At 34.9% G+C, this 14,793-nt stretch overlaps 1 protein-coding gene across 2 annotated transcripts in view; it reads left to right on the top strand.

Moving 5' to 3' along the window:
• Positions 1-293: 293 nt before the first annotated feature.
• The window catches only part of LOC141345895 (Wilms tumor protein homolog), a 21,016-nt gene continuing 6,516 nt past the window's right edge, over positions 294-14,793 (top strand). For both annotated transcript variants that reach the window (XM_073850819.1, XM_073850818.1), the window contains exons 1-5: positions 294-843; positions 2,684-2,806; positions 5,671-5,761; positions 11,253-11,333; positions 13,841-13,946. In XM_073850819.1, the coding sequence (XP_073706920.1) occupies positions 465-843; positions 2,684-2,806; positions 5,671-5,761; positions 11,253-11,333; positions 13,841-13,946 (780 nt within the window). In that variant the 5' untranslated portion in view covers positions 294-464. The remainder of the gene's footprint in view (positions 844-2,683; positions 2,807-5,670; positions 5,762-11,252; positions 11,334-13,840; positions 13,947-14,793) is intronic.

Below are 14,793 nucleotides of genomic sequence, written 5' to 3'. Positions count from 1 at the left end.
ATAAGTTCTCACACAATTTAGTTTCATGCTAACTAAACAAACAAACACCCACACCCTCCCACCCACACACACATATTCATGCACACACGTCCAGGCATTAGTCAGAAGAGGGCTGAAAGTGCTGTTCAAGTAAAAGATGAGTAAGGTACAGAAGAAGTGATATTTTTTCACAACCCCCAGCCCTGACTCCTCCTCTAGAAATGGTGGGGTGGTTTTTATAGCTGACAGACCCAGACAAATGTACAAGAGTGAAGTTACTCCTGCTCAAACTCTCCCATGCGTTTCTCCAAACACCTCATCAGCACTTCCCATCTCAGAAGCAGATAAACCGCATTTTGCTGGACCGGACACCTTGTAGGACCTCCTCAAGATCTTTTCTTTGAAATTCTGATTTCTCCTGTAGCTGTGAGCGCAGGTTCTTCTTGAAGTCTAGTTTGCAGGGTGTTGCAAGACAATCCTCCTAAATGCTGACAGAGTCGGGTACCCTGATGGGATCGGACGTCAGAGACCTGAGCGCCCTGCTTCCAGCGGTCCCGAACGCAAACTGTTCCCTGCCCGTCGGCGGAGCTCCACAGTGGGGACCGATGCTGGACTTTCACCCTGCCTCCCCCTATGGATCTCTTCCCTCCCACTCCTTCGTCAAACAAGAACCAGGCTGGGGGCCCGCAGACCCTCACGAGGATCCGCACTGCGGTCTGGGGGCCTTCACCGTACACTTCTCGGGGCAGCTCACAGGGATGCATGGGCCATTTGCTGATTCTCCGTCCAGCCAGAGCAGGATGTTCTCTAGCGGGCCTTATCTGCCAGGCTGCATGGACAGCCCTCCTGCCCCACGCAACCAGGGTGAGACAGCTGTCCCGCACTAAATTGATTTGTTTCTTCTGTTGGTTTCAAAAACAGAAAGACTGTGGAACTTTAAAGTGGACATGAGATGTTTGAGGTTTTGCATTAAGTTGGTGTGTGATTGTAAAGTTACAGAGCTGTTGATACCAAAAGTCTTTTATCATTCTTAAAATATTACTTCTGAAAAGTCTATTAATTATGCATTTAAATTAAATATTGTTATTATAAATGTTAGTGAAAACATTTTTTAAATGATTTTTATATTTTGTTATAAATATAATCAAATGATCAATTTAATTCTTAAGTTAAAAGTTATTTTAATTCTATATTATATATAATAACGATCGTATTATTCACAGTTAAACATTTGCATTTTTTAATTTAATGACTTGCAGAGTATATCAGTAGTTTACTTTATCATTTTTGAATATGTGATTCATATCTGATAATTGAGGCAAATCAAATACACTTCAATTTGAGCGTAAAATCTACAAATTTTCCATTGTGCTAGTTGTGGCTACTTTAATGAAATGGCATTCTGCATAAAGGTTTCATATCTGCTGTGTCAGCTTTGATAAACGTTCTTGTATTAAGGGCACTTCTGACCTCCTTAAAACATTTGGGAAACCACAATATTGATGCTCTGATAGCTGATTTAGTTTAGGAAACTAAACTAAATAAAAAATTATTAAAGAATTAAAGTAGTAGTTTACATTAAACTAACCAAATAAATACTGAAACTTTTTTTTTGGATTGTTTTCAAACAAAAATGTCAGATGAAATGGTTTTAATGTTAAAAGGAAGCATAAAATGAAATTTTCTGAAGCTTTGATAAACGTTCTTGTATTAAGGGCACTTCTGACCTCCTTAAAACATTTGGGAAACCACAATATTGATGCTCTGATAGCTGATTTAGTTTAGGAAACTAAACTAAATAAAAAATTATTAAAGAATAAAAGTAGTAGTTTACATTAAACTAACCAAATAAATACTGAAAATTTTTTTTTTGGATTGTTTTCAAACAAAAATGTCAGATGAAATGGTTTTAATGTTAAAAGGAAGCATAAAATGACATTTTCTGAAGCTTTGATAAATGTTCCTGTATTAAGGGCACTTCTGACCTCCTTAAAACATTTGGGAAACCACAATATTGATGCTCTGATAGCTCATGTTGTAAAGGAAACTAAATTAAATTAAATTTATTAAAGAATTAAAAGAAGTAGTTTACATTAAACCAACCAAATAAATACTGAAAACTTTTTTGGATTGTATTTTTTAAAACAAAAATTTCAAATAAAATGGTTTTAAAACTAAAAGGAAGCATGAAATGACATTTTCTATAGTAGCTTAGTAGCTTATTAAGATTAAACTCTGTTGCATAAATTTATTATGCAACAAGCACAAGCATTTTTTTTCTCTGCAATCTAGCATTCATTTTTTGTTGTGTTTTTTGAGCACTATGATCTCTTAAAGAGCTTCTCTTCTTTAAATCTGAGAGCTCACGATACAAATTATACAAATGTCTGGTTTAAATAAATGCATACAAAGATTTCAGGATTTTTGGGAATATCTACTTGTGCAATTTATCATTAGATTAACTTTAGGAAAAGTCACAATGACAAATTGATTCATTGCAAAAGCTTACGCGGCTTTATGCACCAGATGAATTATAAATCTGTTGGTGTGGGATGCATATTGTATAACTTAATGAATTTTGTTAGTATTAGTATTAGTGTATTAGTGGAACATTTTCTGTGTTTACATTAGGTCATTTTCAGAATACTACTAGCAGTAGTAACAAACAAACGCCAATTTTTTTTTCTTTGTCTCTTTCTCTCAGGTTATGGTACAGTATCATTAGATGGAGCTCCCAGTTATGGACACACACCTGCTCACCACACTCCACCGTTCCCCAACAATACCTTCAAACTTGAGGACCCCATGTCCCCCCAAAGCACCATGGGTATGGAAAATTATGAGTCAAACATAAGTAAGCTATTTGGATTTTGATTTCCTTGGAAAGTGTAAATACTGTTTGTTTAAGCATTCTGACGAGCTTGACACAGCAACAGCCAATGGGGTAAGTGTGGAGGCGGAGCTATGAATATCACACACTTCGCCTTTCAATGCTTCACACTACCTTGTGAAAAAGAAAAGTGCTGAATTGCATCAAATATGCACTTTTTGTGTACTTCAGATCTTACAAGAATATTAAAAAAACTACTTCCGGATATTACAAGATTAATTAAATAAAAAGTACTTTTTAAAAAATGCACTTTGTGATGATGTAAAGTCAAAGGTTTTATATATCTTTTTATAATCGTTTGTCGTGCTTTAACGAAGTACACTATAACGAACACACTAAAACATAAATTACTTGTTTTTAATTATAAGTGTAGTGTATTATTTGATCATCACAAATGTTTAATTACAAATATATTTTTAAATACATGACATACAAGTTTCAATAGAAGTTATATTAAAGTGTATTTTAGTTTAGCATAAATGTAACCCTGGACTTAAATAGCAGGGGTATATTTGTAGCAATAGCCAAGAATGCATTGTATGGGTGAAAATAATAAATTTTTCTTTTATTCTAAAATCATTAGGATATTAAGTAAAAATCATGTTCCATGAAAATGAAAATATTTTGTAAATTTTCTACCGTAAATATATCAAAACTTAATTTGTGATTGGAAATATGCATGGCTAAGAACTTAATTTGGACAACTTTAAAGGTGATATTCTAAATATTTTGACTTTTTTGCACACTCCAATCCTAACAAAACATACATTAATGGAAAGCTTATTTATCTGCTTTTAAATGATGTATCAATATCAATAAAAAAGGGTTTTGTGGTCCAGGGTCACAAAAGCTTGTGAGTACATTTGACAGTGTATTTTACCTATGTTTCAAAAGACGATATACACTGTAAAAATAAAAATAAAAAAATGTTGTGTAACTCAAAATAATTTGTTACCCTGCCAACTTAAAATGTTTAGTTTAGTGAACTAAAATATTCCAGTTGTCACTTAAATTAATATTTAGTAACATTTCAAGTTGACTGAATTAAACATTTTAAGTCAGTGGGGTAACAAATTATTTTAAGTTTAAACAACTTTTTGAAACAATTTTTTTTACAGTGTAGAAATATTTTTGAAATTACATGTAAAAATTAACTTGATTCATTCAGCTAATTACATTCACTGCATTAATATAAAATGCAACTACTCACTGCAAAAAATCCTTTTCTTACTTTTTTTGTCTTGTTTCCAGCCAAAATATCTAAAAATTCTTAAATTAAGAAGGATTTTCTAGATAAGTCAAATTTATTTTCTTGTTTTTAGAAAAAAAAGTCAAAATTAAATGCGCTTTTGCTTGAAACAAGCAAAATAATCTGCCAATGGGGTAAGAAAAGTAATCATGTTTTCTGTTTGAAATAAGATTTTTTTTTTGCTTACCCCATTGGCAGATTATTTTGCTTGTTCTAAGCAAAAACTCACTTAATTTCGACTTGTTTTTTTCTGAAAACAAGGAAATAATTTTTAAATAAAAAAAGGGTTTTGTGGTCCAGGGTCACAAAAGCTTGTCAGTACATTCGGCATGTATATCTTACCCATATTTCAAAAGACACTGTAAAAAAATAAAAATGTTGTTTTAACTCAAAAAACTTTGTTACCCCGCTGACTTAAAATGTTTAGTTTTATGTAAATGTTTCTATTTGCTTACCCCATTGGCAGATTATTTTGCTTGTTCTAAGCAAAAACTCACTTAATTTAGACTTGTTTTTTTCTGAAAACAAGGAAATAATTTTTAAATAAAAAAAGGGTTTTGTGGTCCAGGGTCACAAAAGCTTGTCAGTACTTTTGGCAGTATATCTTACCCATATTTCAAAAGACACTGTAAAAAAAAAATAAATGTTGTTTTAACTCAAAAAACTTTGTTACCCCGCTGACTTAAAATGTTTAGTTTAGTGAACCACAATATTCCAGTTGTCATTTAAATTAACATTTAGTAACATTTCAAGTTGACTGAATTACAAAAAATTTAAGTCAGAGGGGTAACAAATTATTTTAAGTTGAAACAACTTTTTGAAACAATTTTTTTAAATAATTTTGAAATTACATGTAAAAGTGGACTTGATTCATTCAGCTAATTCACTGCATTAATATAAAATGCAACTACTGTATAAGTTTCACTGAATTGTAAATAGCATGTGTGTCCAGTTCTTCAAAGTATATTATTTCCAAAATAAGATCTGGAGTGAATTTGTGAGTGTGTATTTAAGTATAGAATGACAAATAAGACAAATAGATATCTGGAGTTCACTGTATCCGCAAGGATCATCTCGAGGTTAAGTGTCAAATGGAGTTTTAATGTCAGAGCAGTAAATACTCTGATTTCTTTCCTTCTCGCTCTTTTTTTTTACCTCTCTGTCTCCTTCCTCGAACACTCAAAACACTGTATTGCAACAGTTTCTAAGTTCATTAAGCATAAATTATGCTGGCATAAATTATCGCCATTCTTTTTCAAGCAGCTGAGAGGAGGAAGCAGAATTGTGGATGTGGAGAAGAATGTTTAGTGCTGCCGAGGGACTGATTCCCTGTCTATTGCCCTTAGAAATGAACAGAGTGCTCTCAGAAACTCTGCTGACTGCTTTATGGTCTCAGGGAGCCCAGCGCTGTTTGGATAACCGCAGTAAAGATGAGGCCACACTCTCTGTTAGCTCTACTGTAAAATGCTTTGTTTCACTTGTAAACAGGAAAACTGAAGTTGATATATGCTCTTTGAGTGTTGAAATATGCTTTGATTTTGTGAATATGCAGGTGAGCAGCAGTACACCGTCCCACCGCCTGTCTATGGCTGCCACAGTCCTCCTGACAGTCAGGCCCTGCTTTTGAGAAATGGCTTCAACAGGTACATTTTTTACCATTGCTTATCACACTAAACATGGTGTAGTAACAGACAGAATTAACATGATTCGTGACATGATTTCATAATTATGATTAGTATTGAAACTTTACTTGAGTTATTATTGAGTTAGGTGTGATTCATCATGCATGAAATAATAATAAAAAGGCAATAAATTGCATCACAGAGGAAGCAGTCACGAATTACAAGAAGTTACCAAAATACGGCGAATTGTTTATGCGACTGTTGAAATAAAGGGATATTCCTGAATATTATCTAATGACAGCTCATGAGACGAGCCATAGAAAACAATTTCTGCTTGTCCCTCGGTTTGTAAAAACATGCAGTAATCTCAAAGGTATTCTGGAGGGTTCAAAAGCAGAAAAGCCATATATTATCTAAATCAGTGGTTCGCAAAATTCCTCAAGATGACCTAAAATGATTTAAAATAAGACAAACAAGCCTTAAATGGATCATGGAATGCATTTTCAAATCTTTATATTATGTTTCTTGATGTTAGCTCATGCAGCAAAGTTTTTTTTGCATCAGACAAGCTCACATTTGTAACAATGTTAAATTTCCATCCTCATTTTCATTCTCTGTTATGAGCACTTCATTTTAAGCAAACTTATTATTATTTATTATTTTTATTGTAGAGTAAGCTCCATTTTATGACAGCGTTTTAGTGCCACGTTTAAAAAAAAAACAACTAAAATTACAAGTTAAATTAAGTCAAAATATTTAGAGAATAAAGTCGAAATGTTTTGAGAATAAAGTTGAAATTACAAGAATAAAGTCAAAATGATTATAAAATTAAACTGTAGCAATTAAAGTTATAATATTTTGAGAGTATAGCCTGTGCATGCAAATTGCCTGGATTGAGAGCACCAGGAGAAGTTTCAAGGCCACTGCAATTGATTTGAATAAATGTGAAATATTAGCAGAAATCATACAGGGATAGTATGCCTGGAAATAATATTTCATGTCTGTGGCCTAATGAGATGCATTCATTAGGCCAATATGTAGTGCAACAGCCACCCAGTAATAGCACTAAGCTTTGTGCTTTTGGTACTTTTAATATAAAACAAAGTCTCAGCTTTCAAAATCTGTCATTTTTTATAGTGAAATACAAACAGTGTGTCCTGCTATAATGTTCCATACTCTTTAATGTGGCGGGACAGATCTCTGTATTCATGTAAATAAGTCGTCTTTTCGATTACAATGAGACATTTGACAATTATACTGTTTTCTTTGTGAAAATTCCACCACCCTCTCTGCAAAAATGTCAGTGGCATCCAATCTTTCATTCCTCACATGTATTAAATTAAAAACAACAATAAAACGTTCTAAAGGTTGAAGTGGACTCCATCTCGTTAACATAAGTTATATTGTTGTCTTTTCTGAAGTATAAGTGACTATTCACAAGCTGTTTTAATCATGGTAAAATACAGTAAATGATTGGAAAAATCCAATTTGTTGTGTGCCAGTCACCCAGAAATCGAATTATTTTGTGCTTTGCTGCTTTTAATATAAGGCAGCTCAGCGTTTAAATCCTGCCAGTTTCATCACGAAATACAAATTATAAATGTGTTTTTTCCAGTTTATTTCAAGTTTATAGCACAATATAAACAGGAAGGAACATTATTATACATGAAAAAACACACTATTGTCTATTTTTCAGTGTAAAACTGACAGATTTTATTTTAGACTTCGGAATATCTCCAAGTATATCCCAATACTCTCAAAATCTCCTAATTGCCACAAATTAATTCTTGTAAATTTGACTTAATTCTCAAAACATTTAGACTTTATTCTCATAATTTTGACTTCATTGTCAAAATATTTTGAGTTTATTCTCATAATTTTGACTGTATTCTCGACATATTGCAACTTTAATCTTGTAATCTTTTGAAACTCCTTATCAGCACTGCGGAAAATGCTTTTGTTACTTTGAATTTTTGTCCTGTTTCCAGCCAAAGCATCTACAAATTCTTAAATCAAGAAGGATTTTCTAGATAAGTAAAAATAGTTTTCTTGTTTTCAGAAGAAAATTAAGTTTTTGCTTAGAACAAGCCAAATAATCTGCCAATGGGGTAAGCAAAAAAAAAATCTTATTTCAAAAAGAAAACAAGATTATTTTTCTTACCCCATTGGCAGATTATTTTGCTTGTTTCAAAAAAAAAAAAAAAAAAAACCACTTAATTTTGACTTGTTTTTTTCTGAAAACAAGACAATTATTTTAACTTGTCAAGAAAATTCTTCTTGATTTAAGATTTTTTTTTTTATATTTTGGGCTGAAAACAAGACAAAAAATCTAAGTAAGAAAAGCATTTTTTTGCCGTGAAATAAATAAACAACAGGAAAAGCCACAGGCTTTTGAATATTTGTAAACAATGGCAGCTTTGAATGGAGTAAAAAGATTGAGAACCATTGATCCATTGTGTAACCAACATAATGTAGTGGTAATCATCATATACGGTGTTGATAGAACTGAACTTGTATTGAACTTGGAACATTCTTTTGAAAAGGCACATTAATTAGTGTAAGACGTGAAATATGTATATTGGTGATTTGTGTCTTTGCCGTGGCACAGCCCCCTCTGGTTTGTAAGTGACTGAATTGAGCGTCGGTGAGGCCCAGTCTGGATGGCTCAGATAAATCCTAAGTAAGTCTGCTGTGAGTCTTGCTGTCTGCACAAAGGTTAAGAACTGCACAGCAGCTCTCAGCAGGCCAAAATACACTCACAGTGATCTACTGCCCGTTTCCTCCAAATTCCTCTTCCCTTCTCTGCCTGGCCCTCCCCAGAGACACGAGAGGATGGAGAGAAAAAGTTATGTATTCAAAAGATGAACTTTATTATGAGAAGAGGAGAGCATTGATTAGAATAGCAATCTGATTTTGCCGTCCTTGTCATTCCAATGTGTAAACAGTAAACCAGAATATCAGTATGTAACTATTTACACTGCCATTCAAAACTTTTCTAATTATTATCAATGTTGAAAACAGTTGCGCTGCTTCATATTTTTGTGGAAAAATAGTGGAAACAATGACAGATAAGTTCGAAAGAACAGCATTTATTTGAAATACATTTTTTGTAACATTATAAATATCTTTACTGTAACTTTTGATCATGCATCTTTGCAAAATAAAATCTTTTTTTTTTTCAAAAACAAATTTTTGAACAGCAGTGTACATTTCAAGATAACTAATAGTCATCACCTTACTTACCCAGTTAATTGATTACACTAATAATTGCAAACATTTTTTGTATTACAAGTTTTAAATGTTAGGTTTAAATATGCAAATGAGCCATTATTTAATGAAATATGCACACATTTGCATTAATTTTTAGTACAAAAATATAAACACTGGATGAAGTCAGTTTCAAAATTCCTGTTAAATTTTATTTGACATATTAGAGTAAAATGTTTTTACAGAGGGAATTTTGGGTATCTCATTGTATCACTCCATAATTCAGAAAAAAAACTCCAAAAGGCAGAAAACAATATATATTTAACAATTTTAGGGGAAATAAAATGTTTTATAAAATCAAGCAAGTTATATATGAACAAATCCCTTTGTAAAACCCTTCAGGATATAGACAGGAATACAAATGTAAAGTTTGGTGTGTGTAAGTGCTACTGAAGTGGAGATTTATTGCTCAGTGTAGGAGAAAAAACTCATTTTGAGAAAACGGCCTTTAAAAATATGGATTGTTATTGAAATATATTGACACAAGTGCTATAAAAGAAACACTTAATAGTGTTTTTTGGATGTTGTTTTTCCACTAGTCTGAAAAAAACACTTTATAAAAAAACAAAAAGGCCAAAATCTTAAACTTGACAGGTGCATGAAAAACAGCATTTTGGCCTGCAGTGTTTCCCCTTAAAAGACAAATGTAGCTTATCAACAGTGACACAGGAATTAGTATGCATTCTTTAAATACTATTCTCATGTTGTAGAGAGAAAAATAATGCATCTAGTTTTGAAAATAGGTGATTGAAGCATCCCCATTGTTCCCCTTTCTGTATGGAGCTCTGAGTGCTTTTGGAAACAAATACACTCACACACACACACACACACACACACACACACACACACACACACACACACACACACACACACACACACACACACACACACACACATATTGGGTTTACATGTTTTATGGGGACATTCCATAGGCGTAATGGTTTTTATACTGTACAAACCGTACTTTCTATCGCCCTACACCTACCCTACACCTAAACCTAGCCCTCACAGGAGATTGTGCACACTTTTACTTCATCAAAAAAACTCATTGTGCATGATTTATAAGCCTGTTTCCTCATGGGGACCTGAGAAATGTCCCCACAAGGTCAAAATCTACTGGTATTCCTATCCTTGTGGGGACATTTGGTCCCCACAACGTGATGAATACCAGGTACACACATACACACACACACACACACACACACACACACACACACACACACACACACACACACACACACACACACACACACACACACACACACACACACACACACACACACACAAACTCACTCAATTGCATTAACCTGGTACTGTTGCAGTGTGTTCCGGTGACCTCACAAACCTCCATTTCTTGCCAATAAAGTGAGATTAGAGGGGAGCGAAGAGGGAAATTCCACCTTATTTTTCATCAGTGTTTGACCTAGAAACGGTCTCTATAATTTTGAAACACTGGTATGAGCTGTAATGGAAAGCAATTTTTTGAGAAGCAATGTGGCAACCAGTCATAAAGTAATAATGAAACACCACCACGACTTCTTTATTTTCTGATAATTATTATATTATATTATATAATTTATTATATTATTATATTATATTTAACTATAAATAATGAATTAAATAATTATGACTACAACAATTATTATTCAATCATCATTATTATTGTTAAATAATAACAATGAGTAGTAGTGTATTTTTAAACGTTTTGTATCTCAAACTAGCTGACCTTCAAAAACTGCTACTTCAGCCCACAGACAAGGCACAGACAGCATATGAGTCAAGATCATTTCCCCAAATCCATCTCACAATACTCAGAAATCAGTGTAACATCAAGTTAATACATGACTGTGCCAGGGATTCGACTCGCCAGCTAGGACCAGCTGGCTGAGATACAACACTTCACAACTTGTGGTGAAGCGCAGCGATGTGTGTTTCCGCAGTGCCAAACAAGCCTCCAGTTTTTCTGCTTCCTTAGAAAACAGTTATGAATCAGCGGTGATTATGAGAAAGAGACATCAGCACACCACACTGCTGACAATCTGCAATTCTAATCAGTCTAGGAGCCAGAAAAATAACATGGCATGAATAAATATCGACTTAAAAAACAAAATTCTCAGTTTTTTTGTTGCCTTTTTCCGTTCTATTTTTGCTGTGCTTCTTGCTTTTTTAAAAGTGTTGTGCTTCTCAAAAAGCTGAGCAGTGAACGTGAGGTCACATGACTGATTTATCTCTTCTCTCCTGGCAGTGATAATCTCTACCAAATGACGTCTCAGTTGGAACGTGTTACCTGGAATCCCGTCAGCTCCCTGACACCTAGCATAAAGAGGTACAGACTCTCTCATAACCTCTCTCAACACCTGTGCTTTTAAAGAAAATACCAAATTCCGTTCCTTTCCTTTCCTTTCCTTTTTGACTCTTCTCATTCTTATCCTTTCCTTTCCATTTCTTTTCTTTTCTTTTCTTTTCTTTTCTTTTCTTTTCTTTTCTTTTCTTTTCCTTTTTGACTCTTCTCATTCTTATCCTTTCCTTTCCATTTCTTTTCTTTTCTTTTCCTTTCCTTTCCTTTCCTTTTTGACTCTTCCCATCCTTTCCTTTCCTTTCCTTTCCTTTCCTTTTTGACTCTTCCCATCCTTTCCTTTCCTTTCCTTTCCTTTCCTTTCCTTTCCTTTCCTTTCCTTTCCTTTTTGACTCTTCCCATCCTTTCCTTTCCTTTCCTTTCCTTTCCTTTCCTTTCCTTTCCTTTCCTTTCCTTTCCTTTCCTTTCCTTTCCTTTCCTTTTTGACTCTTCCCATCCTTTCCTTTCCTTTCCTTTCCTTTTTGACTCTTCCCATCCTTTCCTTTCCTTTCCTTTCCTTTCCTTTCCTTTCCTTTCCTTTCCTTTCCTTTCCTTTCCTTTCCTTTCCTTTTTGACTCTTCCCATCCTTTCCTTTCCTTTCCTTTCCTTTCCTTTCCTTTCCTTTTTGACTCTTCCCATCCTATCCTTTCCTTTCCTTTCCTTTCCTTTCCTTTCCTTTCCTTTCCTTTCCTTTCCTTTCCTTTTTGACTCTTCCCATCCTTTCCTTTCCTTTCCTTTCCTTTTTGACTCTTCCCATCCTATCCTATCCTATCCTTTCCTTTCCTTTCCTTTCCTTTCCTTTTTGACTCTTCCCATCCTATCCTTTCCTTTCCTTTCCTTTTTGACTCTTCCCATCCTTTCCTTTCTTTTCCTTTCCTTTCCTTTCCTTTCCTTTTTGACTCTTCCCATCCTTTCCTTTCCTTTCCTTTCCTTTTTGACTCTTCCCATCCTATCCTATCCTATCCTATCCTATCCTATCCTATCCTTTCCTTTCCTTTCCTTTCCTTTCCTTTCCTTTCCTTTTTGACTCTTCCCATCCTATCCTTTCCTTTCCTTTCCTTTTTGACTCTTCCCATCCTTTCCTTTCTTTTCCTTTCCTTTCCTTTTCTTTTTGACTCTTCCCATCCTTTCCTTTCCTTTCCTTTTTGACTCTTCCCATCCTTTCCTTTCCTTTCCTTTCCTTTCCTTTCCTTTCCTTTTGACTCTTCCCATCCTTTCCTTTCCTTTCCTTTCCTTTTTGACTCTTCCCATCCTTTCCTTTCCTTTCCTTTCCTTTCCTTTCCTTTTTGACTCTTCCCATCCTTTCCTTTCCTTTCTGACTCTTTCCTTTCCTTTCCTTTCCTTTCCTTTTCTTTCCTTTCCTTTCCTTTCCTTTTAACACTTCTATTTTTCTTTCCTTTAAGACCATTTCCTCTGCTTTTGGACTCTTCCCATCCTCCAGTTCCTTTCCTTTTGTTACATCCTATTTAATTACAACCCTTTTCTTTTCTTTTAAACACTTTCTTTCTCTTTCCTTTAAGACTATTTTAAGACTACTGTTTTTTGACTCTTCCTTTCCTTTCCTTTCCTTTCCTTTCCTTTCCTTTCCTTTCCTTTCCTTTCCTTTCCTTTCCTTTCCTTTCCTTTCCTTTCCTTTCCTTTCCTTTCCTTTCCATGTCCCATTCTAATTAGTGTCTGTTTTGAAGGAAGGCCTCACTGTCCTTAAAAAAAGTACAGACTGAAGTAGGAGTATGAATTATGCTGTGGTGACAGCAGAGGAGATAGGAATGGATCCTGCTCAGTCAACCAAGTCCAGCTCAGATAGAGTGTCTGACCTTAGATGTTTTGAAGGGGCAGTCCTGGGATAGTGTGTTCTTATGAGTGTGAGAGAGACAGAAAGATGTTGAAATGAAGCGATGTAGACTAGCTGAAGAGCAGAGGGGAAAGTCCCTCAGCATTGTGGGAATTTTGTGTTTCTTTTTGAGTCATGGAGTGAACATGTACTTGTCTATAGACAGATGAACTATGCCGCTGGAATAGGTGACTGGGACGCTGGGCAGAATATTTATGCCGGCTGTCCAGATAAAAGATTTGGTATCCACCTTCCTCACCCCCAATGCCATGACAACAGGGTGTTTATCTACTCAACGGATGAATGGTTGGGCTGTGGGAGGACTGGACCAGCAATAGCTGATTGTGTAGTCTGAGATGTGAAGTGAGCCGGACAAAGAAGAAGCTTTATAAGTCTTCAGCTCTTCATCCGTTATTACCCACACTACAAATCCCCCTCCAGACTGACATTCCCCCTTGCTATCATTTATGACAGTTGAGGCAGTTTTACACTGTTATTTTTGGATATTACAACATCCTTTTGTTAATAAGGAGGAAAGCTAATTCATATATAGCAGAGCTATTAACACATGTTCAAATTTGTCTTTTCTGAGAATCTTATTGGGTATAGGGTCATGTTTACACTGGATACTAATATATAAGCTCTCTTTCTTTGGATTTGTGTCCAGTCACAGTGGTGGTTATGAAGCTGAAGCGCCTGCTGGAGCTCCACTGGTATACAGCTGCAGCACTCAGTATCACATACACACACATGGGGTGTTCAGAGGAGTACAGGTGGGTGACCTGAACACACCGACTCAAAACACAGAGACATAAAATAAATGTATATATATATATACAGTTGCAGTCAAAAGTTTGCATACACCTTGCAAAATCTACAAAATGGTAATTATTTTACCAATAAGAGAGATCATACAAAATGCATGTTATTTTTCATTTTGTACTGACCTGAAAAAGATATTTCACATAAAAAACATTTACATATAGTCCACACGAGAAATGAATAGTTGAATTTATAAAAAATGACCCTGTTCAAAAGTTTACATAAACTTGATTCTTAATACTGTACTGTGTTGATCTGAATGATCCACAGCTGTGTGTCCCTTGTTTGTCCAGCCATATAATGGCAGTAGATGGGCACCAAACCTTTAAAAGTAAACAAAAACATACACAGACAAATCCAAATTACACCCTGCGACTCGTGACGATACATTGATGTCCTAAGACACGAAACGATCGTTTTTTGCGAGAAACTGAACAGTATTTTTATCATTTTTTACCCTTGATACACAGCCACGTCCATCTCTCCTGAGCACGAGTTTAGCATCAGGCACGTTACATGTGAACACGCTCTGACGTAGAATACGCAAACGCCGGAAGCGATCTGTCGCATGAACACAACACTCATTGTTTACACAGTGCACAGAGACTATGGGTATAGCGGCTATTCAAAACGGTAATTACTTGCGCTTATCCTGATTGTTTTAACCGATTTAAAGCTAAAAGATTACGTTTGCTTGAGCAAACTCATCCGGGACTTTTCACTGATTTCCCCTTATGGTGTTTGCGTATTCTACGCCAGAGCGCGTTCACATGTCACGAGCCGGATGCTAAACTCGTG

The sequence above is a fragment of the Garra rufa genome, chromosome 11 (assembly GCF_049309525.1).
Source record: "Garra rufa chromosome 11, GarRuf1.0, whole genome shotgun sequence".
NCBI classification, from domain to species: Eukaryota; Metazoa; Chordata; class Actinopteri; order Cypriniformes; family Cyprinidae; genus Garra; species Garra rufa.
Note: the sequence above shows the minus strand (reverse complement) of the source record. Positions and strands in the feature narration are given on the sequence as shown.